The 15,803-nt window shown below is 24.9% G+C and overlaps 6 protein-coding genes across 6 annotated transcripts; 1 reads left to right on the forward strand and 5 right to left on the reverse strand.

Moving 5' to 3' along the window:
- Positions 1–15: 15 nt before the first annotated feature.
- On the forward strand, positions 16–6,852 carry cubi_00425 (uncharacterized protein; the record flags this gene model as incomplete). The annotated part of the gene is made up of 1 exon (XM_029017439.1): positions 16–6,852. The coding sequence occupies one exon, from the start codon at positions 16–18 to the stop codon at positions 6,850–6,852; it is 6,837 nt and encodes a 2,278-aa protein (XP_028873928.1).
- Positions 6,853–7,171: 319 nt separating this feature from the next.
- On the reverse strand, positions 7,172–8,599 carry cubi_00426 (uncharacterized protein; the record flags this gene model as incomplete). Its single annotated transcript, XM_029017440.1, has 1 exon — positions 7,172–8,599. One exon carries the CDS (start codon positions 8,597–8,599, stop codon positions 7,172–7,174), a length of 1,428 nt encoding a protein of 475 aa, XP_028873929.1.
- Positions 8,600–9,315: 716 nt separating this feature from the next.
- On the reverse strand, positions 9,316–10,470 carry cubi_00427 (uncharacterized protein; the record flags this gene model as incomplete). Its single annotated transcript, XM_029017441.1, has 1 exon — positions 9,316–10,470. The coding sequence occupies one exon, from the start codon at positions 10,468–10,470 to the stop codon at positions 9,316–9,318; it is 1,155 nt and encodes a 384-aa protein (XP_028873930.1).
- A 725-nt stretch (positions 10,471–11,195) lies between these two features.
- cubi_00428 (uncharacterized protein) lies at positions 11,196–12,590 on the reverse strand (the record flags this gene model as incomplete). The annotated part of the gene is made up of 1 exon (XM_029017442.1): positions 11,196–12,590. The coding sequence occupies one exon, from the start codon at positions 12,588–12,590 to the stop codon at positions 11,196–11,198; it is 1,395 nt and encodes a 464-aa protein (XP_028873931.1).
- A 315-nt stretch (positions 12,591–12,905) lies between these two features.
- cubi_00429 (uncharacterized protein) lies at positions 12,906–14,251 on the reverse strand (the record flags this gene model as incomplete). The annotated part of the gene is made up of 4 exons (XM_029017443.1): positions 12,906–12,947; positions 13,027–13,098; positions 13,149–13,262; positions 13,364–14,251. The coding sequence occupies 4 exons, from the start codon at positions 14,249–14,251 to the stop codon at positions 12,906–12,908; spliced, it is 1,116 nt and encodes a 371-aa protein (XP_028873932.1).
- A 451-nt stretch (positions 14,252–14,702) lies between these two features.
- Positions 14,703–15,635, reverse strand: cubi_00430 (mitochondrial phosphate translocator; the record flags this gene model as incomplete). The annotated part of the gene is made up of 1 exon (XM_029017444.1): positions 14,703–15,635. One exon carries the CDS (start codon positions 15,633–15,635, stop codon positions 14,703–14,705), a length of 933 nt encoding a protein of 310 aa, XP_028873933.1.
- Between the last annotated feature and the right edge of the window lie 168 nt (positions 15,636–15,803).

Raw genomic sequence — 15,803 nt, forward strand, 5'->3', positions numbered from 1 at the left:
AATTATTCATGATATATGGTGGATAAAACAAACAATGAATTCACAGATTTTGACAAATACAGTAGTGCAATTGCACATTATACACAAAAAACTGTTTCTAGGATAATTAAAGAATGGTACTTATATACTTTAAAACGAAAGATATTATTAGAGTTGGAATCCTATGTGGGGAATGAAAAAAGAAGAAAAACAAAGTTAAGAATATTAAGAGATTGGTTTGAAATCTCAATGAAAGAAAGGTTGAATTCTGTTAAACAAGAGTATATAATTAAAAAAAAAAATGAACAAATATTAAGGTATTCTTTAACTTATTGGTATAAAGATCATTATTTAAAAAGAAGGCATGAATATAAAATATCTTGTTATATCAAGAAAATCTATTTAACTCACTTATTACAAGATACATTTCGATTATGGTATATTGAGTTCCTTAATCATACGAAATCTCAAAAATTTCTAAAAGAAAGAATCCAAAGAAAAATCTTTTTACTATGGTATTATGAATATATTCAAATGATTATTATCAAAAATAAAATGGAAAATAACAAAAAAAGAAGATTAATATTCGGATATCTAAATTATGTCAAGTGGAAAAAAAACAATAGAGAACTTATGGCCAAAAAATTCAAATTTATAGAAAATATGAGATTAAGTAAAATATTTAATAATTGGCTAATATTATTGCAATACTCTATGAATAAAAGATATACCATATTACAGTGGCAAATTGCTCTCATTAACAATAAAATGCTACAATTATTACAAGGATGGAGAACTGTAGTATTTATTAAAAAACAAGAAAGAGACAAATTTCTTCTTGTAAAAAGAAGAAATGAAACTAACATTCAACTCATAGTATTTAATTTATGGTATGTATTAGCTCAAGAAAGCTATAGAGAGAAAACTATGTTAATTATATCAGGATTATCAGCTAGACGTCATTTATTATTCAACGCATTTTCTTCTCTTAAAAAATACTTAATATATAGAAGAAATTCCAAAATATTAAAAGATAAATCTGCTTTATATTTGGTTAATTATGTATTAACAGTATTTAAAAGGAATAGTAGTAGTTATGCTCAACATAAAATTAAGTTACAAAATGCTCAAAATATATTTGAAAAAAATCTAACTAAAATTCATTGGGAAAAATGGTTAAAATATATAAATATTCATAAAATAACCCAATTTAAGCAAAAAACCATCAATCTTAAATATAAAACCAGAATTTTAAAAACAACTTACCAAATTTGGAATTACGTCTGGTTTAAAACCTTAACTAATAAAATGATTATTGATTGTATAAGAGTCAAAATAGCAATGAATATTAAAAAAAAAGTATTCTATTTTATGATATATACCTTCAAAATAAGAAAGTCACAATTTTGGAAGATATTTCATTTATTAATACTCAACAAATTAGCCCAAGGATTTGAAAAATTACGTGCTAATATGTTATATTATAATAATCAAGAAATGATTGAAAATCATCTTGGAGATCAAATTAGACTAACTATTATAATCAAATACTGGAGAATTCTAACTTTTCAAAATAAATATATTCATCATTTTCTCTCCAAAATGATAGTAATTCGATTTTTACAAAATATGAGAGATTATTCACAATTCTTAAGAAAACAACAATTTATTGTTAACAAAATCAATATTACAATGGAATCTAAAATATTTGCTATTTGGAGAATTATATCCAGAAAAAGAAAAAACTTGAAAAATATATTCAACAATACTACAATCGAAATTATTTCCAAAAAAATAACTATATATTCCTATTTTAAAAAATGGTATTTCCAATATAATCACAAAAAAAAAATATTGGAATTTATAACATCTAAGCAAAATCAATTAATTAGACAATTATTTTTCAAATGGAAAGATCATTTTTTTAAAAAAATAAATATAAAAACAAAATTTCAAAAGTTATACAAAAAATATAATAATCAATTATTACATCAATTCTTTCAAATATGGATAATTAAATATCAACAAAAATATCAAAATCGCAAAATACTTAATGAATATTTGAAAATTCAAGTTAGTAGACAAACTTTCAAAACATGGATCCAAATGAAACAAATATCAAATGAAAGAAAAAACATAAGAAAACTATTCAATCATTTATTCAAAAAATTACAAATATTTACTATTTCAAAGGCATGGATAAAAATAAAAGAAAATTATATTATTGAAAAATCTTTAGAAAAAATTTCAAATAAATATTCTAATCATATCAAAAGTAAAAGGTTAAAATTAATATATGATCATTGGAGATTTGTTTCATTTCAAATTAAAAAAATAAGAAATCAAGAAAATATATCCAAAAATTATTACCAAAATATATTAATGAGTAAAGTATTTCAAATATGGAGAAAATCTTTAGAAAATGAATTATTTAAACAAAAAATCATATATAATCAATTAAAAAGTAAAAATGATATCAATTTTATTATTAAACTCAAAATGATCATTCATTTATGGAGGAAAATGGTATCCAAAAAAATTGAATTTAAAGAAAAACAAAGAAAAATTGAAATTATCATAAAAAGAAGAAATTTTTATATTATGATTAAGTCATTTAATCAAATCAATTATTATAAAAAAAAAATCTTAGATTCTATAAATTATGAATTTATTAATTCATTTATATTTAAATTACAGTATAATAGAGTCATAGAGATGGAAAAACAGGTAACTATAACTTTAGATATATCACTGGAAATATATATGAATTATTCCAAATTAAAAAGAAAAATGGAATTATGGTTAAAGTCTATGATGTATAGAATTGAACAAAAGAAAATATTAATCAAAGAGATGAAAATTATGGAAATGAAAATTCAATATTTTAAATTAAGAATATCATTTAATCAATTATATAAATGGAAATGTGAAATGAATTTAAAAGAGGAGAAAATTAAAAGAAAAATAAATATATCATTATATAAAAATGTAATCATTGAATTACAAAATAAATCAAAAGAAAGAAAATTTACAATACAAATATCAGATTTATTATATCGTAATTATATGATGAAAAGAATATTACAAGCATTAAATTTCTGGAAAATTAAAAGTAAATATCAAAAAAATTCTCAAAATAAAGAAAATTTACTTAGAAATTATGTAAATAAGAGAATATTAACAAAAATATTAATTATTTGGAGAAAAGAAAGTAATGATTATATTAATTACTATAAATTAATCAAAAATATAGAAATACCAATTAAAAAAAGAGTAATGATTATTTTAAAAGGTAATTATATTTTAAGTAAAATATTTGACAATAATAAAAGAATTTATTTTGAAAAATGGAAACTTTTAACTCAAAGAAAAAATTTACTTAAAAAAAGATGCCAAGAATTTACTTTGAATTATATTTCAAAAAGACTAATAAAAAGAGTAATTAGAGAATGGAGGAATAAATATTATCAAAAACTTGCTATATATCAATTTTATCATCAAGTAATAGTTAAAAAACCAATAGAAAGAATTATATATTATTGGTATAATCAAACAATTGAAAGAGTAAATAAACAGAGAGAATTAAAAAAAACTATTCAACATAGAGAAAAGTTTTATTATTTTAAAAGTATGATTATGATATATAAAATGAATAGAATATATTATTATATAAATAAAAGAATATTAATTCGAATATTTCATATTTGGAGAAAGTTATATTTTTCAGAAAAATACAGTAAAATAAAGATATTAAAACAATGTATAAAGTATTGGAAAGAATATTCTGAGAAAAGAATAATATATAGAGAGAAAAAGAATCAATTTATTCATAAGAGATCTCAAAAGTTATTAGAAGAATACTATAGTAAAATGGTATCCATATATATAAAAAGAATAGAATTTAAAGAAAAATGTGGATATATAATGTTAAAAAAAGTAGAAAAAGAGAAAAAAAGAATATTTAATATATGGATTTTTAGATTTAGAGAAAAACAAGAGATGAAAGAAAAATATGAGAATTTGATATTCATACATAATAAGTTTATATTAAAAATAACAATGAGATTTTGGAGAGAGAGGGTATTAAAAGAAGAAAGATATAGAATAATAATAGAGAATCAAAGATTAAAGAGAGAAATTCAAATAAAAAGTCAAATTTTTTATATTTGGAAAAGTATTTGGAAACCTTATCATTATGTAAATGTATGTAAAGAACTATTCAAAATACTGAATAAGATAATATTACATAATGCATTTCATAAATTATTAATTATATCTTTTTATTCTTTTACATATAATAAGGATAATGGTGATAAGAATAATATGAATAATATGGATAATATGAATAATATGAATAATATGAATAATATGAATAATATGAATATTCATAATAATAGTATTCATAATAATATTCATATTCATATTAATAATAATAATAATAATAATAATAATAATAATAATAACATAATACAAGAAAAGACAGAAAGAAGAATTACATATAGTTATTATATGGATTGTAGATGTAGTGAGAATGATTTAAAGAGATTAATATTATTAATAAAATATAATAAAAAAGTGGATAATATAATGAATATATTAAGTAAAATAGAGCAAGTAAGAAACAGAGCAATAATTGAGATGTTAATGAGAATGAAATATTATGTAAGTATAAGAGAAAGATATGAAAATGGTATGAAAGAATTTGAAATTAAGTTAAGGAAGATAATATTATCTAGAGTATGGATTATAATGATAGATAATATAAAAAGAATATATATGATTAGAAGAATAATAGATATGATAAAAAATAAGAATAAAATAAGGATTGAAAGAGAAATGTTAGTAAGATGGGTTAATAAATACAATAAGAGTTATAGGAATAGATGTATAATAGAATATATGGGAATTAGATATGGTAATACAATAAAGACAAAATGTTATTTAATATGGTCAATAAAATATGAAATAATTAAAAAGAAGAAAATAATAAAAGAAAAGAGTGGGAGATTTTTAAGATTATATATATTTGAATATACAATAAAAAGGATGAATGAGTATTATTTATATAAAAAATGGTTAATTTGGTGTAAGAAAGCATATGATACAATAGAATGGGTTCATGACTTTAGATTGAAATCATCTTTATTTATAAATTGGAGAAGATATTCAAAAAGACAGAAGAATTTAAGAGATGGTTTATATAGATTATATAGTAAAGTAAAGAGAAGGATAATAAGAGATATTATGGTAGAATGGGGGATTAAAACAAAGAATATATTAATAATGAGAAAAAATGCAGATAAATATTACTTGGAAATAATTATTTATAAAAGAAGATTTAAAGAATGTTTTATTATTTGGAAAGAATATACATTAAAATTAAGAAATCAAAGAATAAGAATAATTGGTTATATGGAGAATAAGAGTAGAAATTTAAAGATAACATGTTTTAAACTTTGGAGATTTTATATATATTATAGAAAGACAAGAAAATCAAGATTTGAGAAGATTACAAATATAATAAGAGTAAATCATTTGAATATGATAATTTATAGAATATTTTATTCATGGAAATTAAAGATGATTGAGTCAAAATCTTTAAAGAATTCAATTTTTTCATTTTGGAATTCTGGTAATGTTTGGGAAACAAGGAAAGGGATTAATAGAGGAGAAGTTGAATTAGAAATAGAGGGAGGTGAAAAGGAGGAGGGAAGTAATATAAATAGTGAGAATGGTTTAATTATTTCTTCTCCATCTTTTTCTGCTTCTGAATATTCAATGGAATTTTCCATGTCTTCATTATCTAAATTTAAAGAAGAGAGAATGAGGAAAAAAGAAATTAAAGACGAAAAGAAGAGTGATTTGGGTTTTATGAATATATTTTCATCAAGTGGTAATTCTTCAGAAGCTTCTCAAAATGTAAATAAAAGGGTAAATTCTATAGAGGTATCAGAGTTGGATAAAAAATTGACATTAAGTAAAGGTGATGAGGAACCAAATAACGAGAAATCATCTGCTCGTGAATACGTGAATAGACTGCTTGAATCCTCTTTTTCATCTTTGTCTTCAATCCCATCCTTTGCTCCAGCTTCGGTTCAGCATTCTGTTCAACATTCTGTTCAGACTCCTACCCGATCAAAGGATCTGGCATTAGAGTTTCAATATACTATACCAGAGGTAAAATCCTCTGCCTCAAATGTAGAGGATATGCCGGGACTATCAGCCTTTTCTCCATTTTCTTCATCTTCTGTATCCTCTTCCTCAGTATCTCATTCATATTCAGATGGAGACCTAGAGATTGATGAACTTCATTCTGAAACTGCAATAAGGACAAATAAAATTGGTCATAATCAAGACCAGATCCAGGATGATGATTTGAGGTCTCTTCCTTCTCCAACTCCAAGTCCTCCTCCACCTCAGTACTACTATTCAAGTTATAAATCCCCAGTTTTAAACAATGATTTAAACACAAGAAACCGGTCTAAATTATCAGAAAAACTACCTCTCCCATTTCCACTCCCTGTTCAACAACCTCAAATACAAGAAACCCAAAACTTAAGAAAGGTAAATCAGAATTTAACTCCATCTTCTTCTTCTTCTTCTTCTTCTTTATCTCCCCCCATATCTTATTCCAATATGAATGGAAAAACCAATTTTCTAATATCTAGTACCGATGCAAACCAAAGAATTGAAGATCTTCCTCAAGACCCTTACTATATCTCGAACTCTAGCCCTTACCAAAATTACTCATCAATGCCAACCCTTCAACCATCTAATCAATTAAGCCCCACTCGCACAGTTTATAAAAACCCAGCTCACACTCGTAACGATATATTCGCTTCTTCTCTTTCTTCCTCATCACTATCCTCTTAACTCTAATCCAGCTTCATAAACCGTCTTTATCCGCATCCAAATCAAACTCCAATTTTCACGTCACCAGGAATTTCCCGCCAATTGTTTTTGCATGCATGTAATTTGTAATTAGCTTACGTGTCAATTGATAATTCACACGTAATAAATAGTAAATATAATTTAATAATTACTTTAAAAATTGGAATTATTACTATTACTAGCACTATTCATGATTAAACTAATAATACTAATATTGAAACAAAAACTAAAGTTAAAACTATTTCTATCTTACAATTAAACACTTGTTATATTTATTTTATGTTTATTAAGAATCTTAAATTCAAGCATTAATGTCTAGAATGAATCCATATTTTACAGAGTCTGGATTATCCAGTTTTTTAGGATCAACCTGAGCTCCAAAAGTTGCTGAAATGTTTCTTGTAAATCTATGTGTTAAGGAATAAGCCATTTTAAAATTATTCATTATTTTAAATCTCAAATCTGTACTTTTTAAATTATCATCGGTATTACTACTACCATTATATTCAGAATCTAAATTTAATTTTTTACCAAATAAACAATAATTATCTATAGAACCAAATGAAACTTTTCCTCCTATAGTATATTGAACTTTTTCAGAAAACGTCGCAAAACTTTTATAAGCTTTTGAAGATTCATTTAATGAGTTTATTTGATTATTTGACATTACTGTATTATGTTCAATAATATTATTAACAGTTTGATAATTTCCTCCATTATTTAATGCAGCATTATAAGATACCATAACACCCAAAGTTAGATAGTTTTTAAGTAAGTTATTTAAAAATAATCCTCCAGTAAATCCAGATAACTTATTATTGTGATTGTTTGTATTAGTTTGGATTGATAAAATATAGTTTGGAGTAAAAGAAGAAGAAGTCTCTTCTTTTATTGTATTTTCGTGATCATTATAATTAATACCACTCTTAAAACGTGACCCAAAATTCTCTTTCTTATGGTTTAAACTATGATAATTGTAATAGTTACCACCTCCTTTTTGAGATAATTCACATTCTTTTAATGTTTTTCTTACAAATAAAGGTCCTTTAAGCATTAATCCCATTACTATCTTTATTGAATTTTTATTATAAGGTAAATTTACATTAGATGATGATATCATTGTTCCAAAACTTAAACTATTAATACAAGAGAATGGTTTCATAGTAATTGTATTACTTAACATCATCCCAATACTATCTTTATTTTCCTTATTTAATTTATTCACACATCCTAAAGATTCCAATGAAGGAGATACTCTAAATCTTGATTGAAAATATTCTTTCTGAATATCTCCACCAATCTCTAAACTTCCTGATCCAGAAGATGATGAGCTTAAACCTTTTGAAAATCTTTCATATTTTGATGTTAAGCTTAAACCATAATATGGTGTAGTCTTTGCTTCCATTATAGCAATACCATTCATATCTATCTTTGTTTCCATTTGTGTTGAAAACATATCCCACTTTAATGTTGAACTACCATCTAATGTAAATAATTTATTATTCTTATCACTGTTTTTATTATCTTCCCCACAGCATGCATTTCCTTCCTCACAACATTTGGGTTTGTTTCCGTTTTTTCCTCCATATAATGATGATAAATTACAATTAAATGATGGATTTCTACTAATACTTGAAAGATTTAATTCTAATAATTTCTCCTTCTCTGTTGGATACTTTGTTTTAAATAATCCTATAATTTCCTTATTAAAATCTCCAACTAATACCATTTTTTCTAGTTGATTATTTATTTAATACTATTTGTCCTTTTATAACCTTTATTAATACTATTTTACTATTTTTCTACTTTTCCCTTTAAATGGAGTACTCTTTTTTTTTTTATTACTTAAGTAAAATCCAAATTGAAATTAAAAAATATGTATTTTTTAGCCCGCCCAACACATTTATTGAATGTTCCCCTTTATCCTTTATTTCTCCCGCCATTATTTCCCCATCCCCACTAATACCATTTCCACTTGTTTTTTTATTTTTTGTAATATTTAATTATTTTGTTTTCAAAATTCACTCACCTGTAATAATAAAATATAGAATATAATTGTAATTTGTTATACCCTTACCCTTAAATAACCAAATTATCCCTAGCAATTTACTTCTTTCTTTTCCTTTACTAAATATTGTAAATAAGTAAATATAATTAGGAAGAAAAAAAAAGAAAAGTATAGAAAATACCGACTTATGTTTACCAATAATATTCAATATCCCAGTATTCCCAAGTACCATTCTAGGTATTTGAGTTTCACTACTGAACTATTTCATTCTTGAGCCTATTTTCTATATATTACTTCTTATCTCGCCAAAATTAATCTACTTCTACTATTAATGTTAATACTAATATTAATAATAATAATAGTAAGTATTAGTAGAAGAATAACCAGAAAGAAACCAATATTCTTTTCTTTAATCCATACACTTCTTTTTTTTAATATTACTTATTTAATGTATTTGTTACAATATCCTCTATTGTGCTAAATACCTGCTTAACCATTTTATTTCCATTTTGTGTTTTTTTATTTGAATTCTTTTTTTTATCATTATCTTTTTCATTATCATTGCTATCCTCCTTTTCTAAGTCACTCAATTGATCATCATTATCGTCATTAGTATTAATCTTCTTCTTAATACCATCAAAAACATCATTTACTTTCTCTTCTACTCGCTCCAATAAACCTTTTTTTGCTAATACTCTTAAATTAGATGTGTTGTTAAAGTAAACTATTTCAGGTGTTTTCATTGTAGTATTATATTTTTTTGCATCACCACTAACACTTGTCTGGTTATATAGTGAATTATTCTTGACATTTTTATCATGATCATCATTATCATCATTATCATCATCATCATCATCATCATCATCATCTCTGTCTTTTACCATCTCTCTCTCACCATCAGCCAATCCCATTCTATTCAAACCTGATAATGCTGGAAATCTATCAAAATTAATTCCATCTCTATTTACAAAATTATTCATACCATCGTTTTTTGTTCCTGAAGGTAATGTCTGATTATTTTGAGTTTGTTGGGGAGGATTCTGAGAATTAGCATTATTTTGATCATTATTCAAATTTTCGTTTCTTCCTAAAATTCCATCTTGTAATGATAAATCATTAATAAATCCAGGTGTGACGGTTTCCATAGGTGAGATTGCATCCATTTTTCTTTCTAATAATGCAGGGTCATTACCTAAATATCTCAAATATGGAGCAGGTAATGGAGCATATGGTGGTGGCATATAACCCACTGGATGTGATAAAACTCCTGGTCTTGAAGTTGTTCTTGTGTATGAATATGAATAATTATATGGATATTGGTATTGATATGTATATGGGTATGTATATGTATATGTATATGGATATTGATATGTATATGTATATGGATATTGATAAGGATATGGATAATATAATGGTTGTTCTACAAAATATGGGCGATCAACAAATACTGTTTGTTCTCCTACAACACCTCCTCTTCTGTGCCCAAGTGATCTTACTTCTGTCTTTTCTTGTTTCTGTGATTTAACAACATTTCCTAAATATGCCAATATCACAATGATAATTGCTGTATTCTTTAATGTAAACTTGACCATCTTTATTACTTAAATAATTTCTTTCAACAAATTTAATATTTGTATATTATATAGTTTCCAAATTTTTAATTTCTTCTTCAGTCAACACTGAAACTATAAATATTATTACGATGATAAAAAGTATTAATAATATTTTTACTAAATATATTAATATTATTTGTAATTCAATTTAGCTTTTGCTAATTTGTGTTTCTTCTTATCAAAATAAAAAATTGATGAATAATTATAATATTGCAATAATTCAAAGTTATTATAAGTTATGGAATAACCAGTAATTATTGCTTTATAAATTTAAAATAATTGAATTAAATTAAAAATAAAATATAAATTAAAAAATTTTATTTTTAAATAAAATTCAAATTAATAAACTAAAAATGAAAAAACTAATTATTCATAATTTTCTTCCTCTTCATCATCTCCGTTAATTTTTGTTTTTCGTTAATCTTATACGAATTTATTTGTCCACATAGATTTATTATGCATACATGCAATTTTATACGTGCAATTTAAAAATTAATACCGGTATCAAAATAATAATAATGTTGACACGTAATTAATTATTAATTTTATGAATAATTAATTCGTAATAAATACGAATTTTTTTAATATTATCCATTTATTACGTAATTATTATTAAATATTTTTCTTCTTAGATAAAAAATCAAATAGAAAAAGAAAACATGTAAAATACAAAAGCAGTCATTATTAAACTCAACTCAAAAAGCTCAACTAAATTTCTTAGTAGAAAATTCTTTCTCAAAACCATCAAATCTTTTTATAGCTTTTGATCTATTCAAGTTCACAATATCTATTGGATTATCATTTGAATACTCAATAAAACCACTCAAACCAGTAATATTTTCAAAATCTGTGAACTTTAAAACAGTATCCAAAAACTCACTTTCTGATGTGAGAAAATCGCTAATATATGAAGGAATAGAACATCCAACTTTTGAAGCTAATTTAGTTATTAATGGTATAATACTATCCACACAATTTATTAATTTATTAAATAAGTTTTCCGGATCATTGATTATTCTCATTCTTTGTAAGTATTTTAATATATAATTTTTCTTCTCTTTTGATGCTAACTTTATATTAAATACTACATTCTCCTCTAATGCATTCATCAAATCATACCAAAAATCCTGTTCCTCTATTGAATCATTAAAAATTAATACCAAAATTGTTTCTTTATCCCATTTTAGTGAATGATTTTCCTCATCATTTTGAATATACTTTACCACCTCCTTGCTCGTACGTCCAATCTCTATATCTTCATTATTGCTAAATTTTTTCATTGTATAATACATTTCGTTATGATTCAAATATACTTGATGAGATATTATTATCTTAAATATATTTCCAATATCCTCCCTTTCTTTTTCCATTTCCATACTTATTTTCGATTTAAGTTCTTCTTTACTGCCATGATATATATATTTTCTATAACTCACTATTCTTCCTTCATCATAACAATCAAATAGCCACTCTAAATTCACCACTGTTTGAATTTTATTTTTTTCTTTAACTGTATTGATCAACTCTCCTACTTCTTCTTTATTGCAAACAAGTGCCAACTTTGTGACACTTTTTACACTCTTAACTATGCTTAACTTATTGTAATCGTCATTATCATTTTCATTATCATCAAAAATGACTTTTCCTCCCATTTGTGCTTCAATAAATGATACTAAAATACCAATATCATTTATCTTGCGTATATATCTTGGACTTTTTTCTCTATCTTGGAATCCTTTCATTGTCCTACTATAACCTATAAGGTATATCTGGAATCCTTTCAAAATACCATATGTAAAGTTACCATTTGGCCTGAAAAAAGGATGCCATCCTAATGAATAATTCCATTCGTCATTTACAGATAACCATATCCAAAATGGGGTCCTTAATTTTTGATAATCTATGTTTGAATGCCTATGTTTGTATCCCTTTGAATAGTTACATACTAAATAATCCACATCATCATCTGTAATGTCACTATTTATTTCCAAAACTTTACCTCCATTTTTCTCGATATATTTTTTTTTGATTAGATTATACTCATTATCTTCAAATCCACTAAGTAAAAACCTCTTTTTATTCCATATTTTTGAATCCATTTTTTTAAATACTTTAATAATTTACATGAAATAACTTTACTTATTATTTGGTATATGCATTTATAATGTCAAATACATATACTTATTCAAATATTTACTTTTAACGAATAAACTCATTTCTCTTTCTATTTTTCACAAGAAAAATGAATATATATGTAATTTCTAACTTATATCATCTATTTTATCTTATTCTTGCTATTATACTATTTTATTTTTGTTCTATTATTATTTTGCATTACCTATTATATATAATTAATATACATTGCGCGCCAATAGTGTGGGGAGAGCTTTTATTATTAGTTATTTGCTGATTATTTAAATCATTTCAATTCCAATTTCTTCCATTAAATCAGAAGCCTGAATATAAAATACATATTTTTAATTATTTTAATTGAGCAAAATCATTGAATAGTTTTTATTTGTACTTGAAACTTACTTTTCTTTCCATAGATTCTGAAAAAGTGTCTACTGCAGATTTACATGCAGTTTTAAGTTTCTTCAACTTTGCCTAAATTTTACTTAATATTTTTTGCAATCAATATTGAATAAATAACTTACCTGCTTCTTAGTCAAGTTGTTTTTTAATTCCTTTAACTTTTCAACTGGAATAATCTCACAATCTTCACCTAACATTTTTTCCTTTCTAGAAATCTCTTCCATAAGTGATTCATTCTGTTAAAAAGATAAAATAAATAATCATATATTATGTTTTGAAAAAAAAAATTATATGAAATACTGGTTAATATACCAACAAATTTAATAAAAAAACTCACCTTAAGATTCTCTTGTTTTATCTTTTCTTCTAATACATCTATTGGCAATGGTACACTTATGTTTCTTGTTTCTTGTTTTAGCTGTTTAAGCCTTGCTTCTAAATCATTCAGTTCTGACTCACTAGATAAAATACTTTTGTCTAAAGCCTCCATCTCCTCTTTGTTTAATTCCTTGCAATCACTCTGGTCTATTAAATATACCTTTTGTTTTCCATACTCTTTGCATACAAATTTCCCTTCTGTAGCAAGACGATCCATTTCATCAGTAACTTGCTTTTTTGAATATACATTATGTAAATTGTCAACCACATTCTGTACTGAGTATGGCCGATTCTGCTCTTTCATATAGTTAAATATTGCCTCTCCTGCATCTCCTGTTGTAGATCCTCCACCTGAACTTGCAACATTCCTTTTTGTTAAGTTTTTCGGAGCAGATAACTTTTTCTTTTTTGCTGTTTTCGGGCCCTTATCTTCCTCTTCAGATTCAAAATCATCTTCAATTGAATTTTCTTTTGATGGTTTTTTTGGTTTTGTAGATTTAGAAATATTGGATTCTCCTCCTTTTTTCTTTGTTGCATTCTTTTTAACTTTTTTACTTTTTTCAAATTCCTCATCTTCTAAATCTAAATCATCATCCTCATCACTACCATCTTCATCTTCCTCGTTTATCAAATCCATATCCTCATCAAAATCACTCTCGAAATCATCCAATTCATCATCTTCATCATCAAAATCTGTATATTTTATGGCTTTTCTTGAATTTCTTGATGGCCTACCTTGAGATTTCCCCTCCATGTTATCCTCATCTGCTTTACTCTGTTGTGTTTCATTTAAACCTATTCCTTCTTCCTCCATACTACCACTTTCTTCCTTGCTTCTCTTTGCCATTCTTCTCTAAAATTTATTGATTTAAATTATCTACTTAATCTTTTAATCTATATTCACTTTTTAATTTATAAATTAATTCAATCACCCTCATCAAAAATTTTCTTATAATTTATTCCAACTCTTTCATAATATTTATTATTCAAATATATATTGATGCCTCTTACGTGTTAATTATGTCCCCCCCATGCAAAAATCCACATGCAAATTTGCATGAACAAAAATTTCATATACCGGCGTTTTAGCGAACATAATGTGGATGAATAAATAAAATATAATAATGAAATATTCAATAGAAAGGTAAAATTTAGTGTAATATTTTTTAAAAAAGCTTTAATTATAATAAATAATAAAAAAACTAGAAGGAATTTACTAATATAAACATATACAGTAAATGAGAAGATTCATAGATGGTTGATTTATATTTTTAGAAAGTACTTTTAAATATTGGAGCTTAAACTTGGGATTGAACTTTGCTTTTCCCAGAAGTATCTAAGCCAATCATAGTCTTAAAAGAATCATAGACCCACCATTGCATTCCTGTTAATGTACCAATCATAATTATTCGTGTACCCAAACCTGCAGTACACAAATTCTTTAGACCAATTTCCTTAATAATAGACAATATATTAATTCTTTTTGAGGTGTTATACGCAGTTTTTCCAAGCTGAGAAATTATTGTATCAGCTGGATGAGATACAGCAGCGCATATAATTCCAGATAAATATCCTGATAAAAATGTTATACCAAGTTGGGATTTCTTGCTATATAATGCTTTGGGTTTTGTAAAAATTTTATCATAAAATAACTGATTAATTCTCTCAAAAAAGTAGAACTTTGCCATTGTATAAGGAAGTTGACGAGACCACAAGGGCTTAATACTTCCAAAAGGAAACTTCGTTTCAGATCTATACTTGTACATATTACTAACTGATCTCAGAAAAGAATTAGACCGGGTATGTGGCCTTAAACAAGTTTGCATCTTCAATTTAACCATTTCCATTGGGCATAATGCTATATCTGCAAAAAACTCTGCTGTTGCTGATGCACTAAGCCATATTAACCCTTTATAGGACTTTTTATTCACAGTTTTTATCTTACTAGAATATAAATCCTTAAAGTATTCATATAAGCTATATTTTAATGCACCCTGTGCTGAATAGCCAACTAAAGTTGGTGCCCATCCCAATCTCAATGTTTTTAATCCTTCATTTTTTACTAATTTTGAAAGTGTTGGAATTAAGCCCCTGAATCTATCAGGATAAACCTGTATTCTGCATTTAGCTACATCTATTGGAACAATAGCTGTGTGTGTTAGGCCACAACTTAATGCTCCTCCCAATGCACAGTTTAAGTAATATTTCACATTTTTTGTCTCTTCTTTCATAAGTAATACTCAACTTTACTATTTTAATTACCTTTAATCCTTTTGCTTTACATCCCAATCTATAGTATCATTTATTCTTATAAATTTAATCCAGTCTTTTTGGAATATTTCTCTTTTATTAACTCTGCTTGATCTTATAATAAACTTTCTTTTCTCTAAATATTTATA

This window comes from Cryptosporidium ubiquitum (genome assembly GCF_001865345.1).
Source record: "Cryptosporidium ubiquitum isolate 39726 chromosome Unknown contig_14, whole genome shotgun sequence".
In the NCBI taxonomy this organism is placed as follows: domain Eukaryota; phylum Apicomplexa; class Conoidasida; order Eucoccidiorida; family Cryptosporidiidae; genus Cryptosporidium; species Cryptosporidium ubiquitum.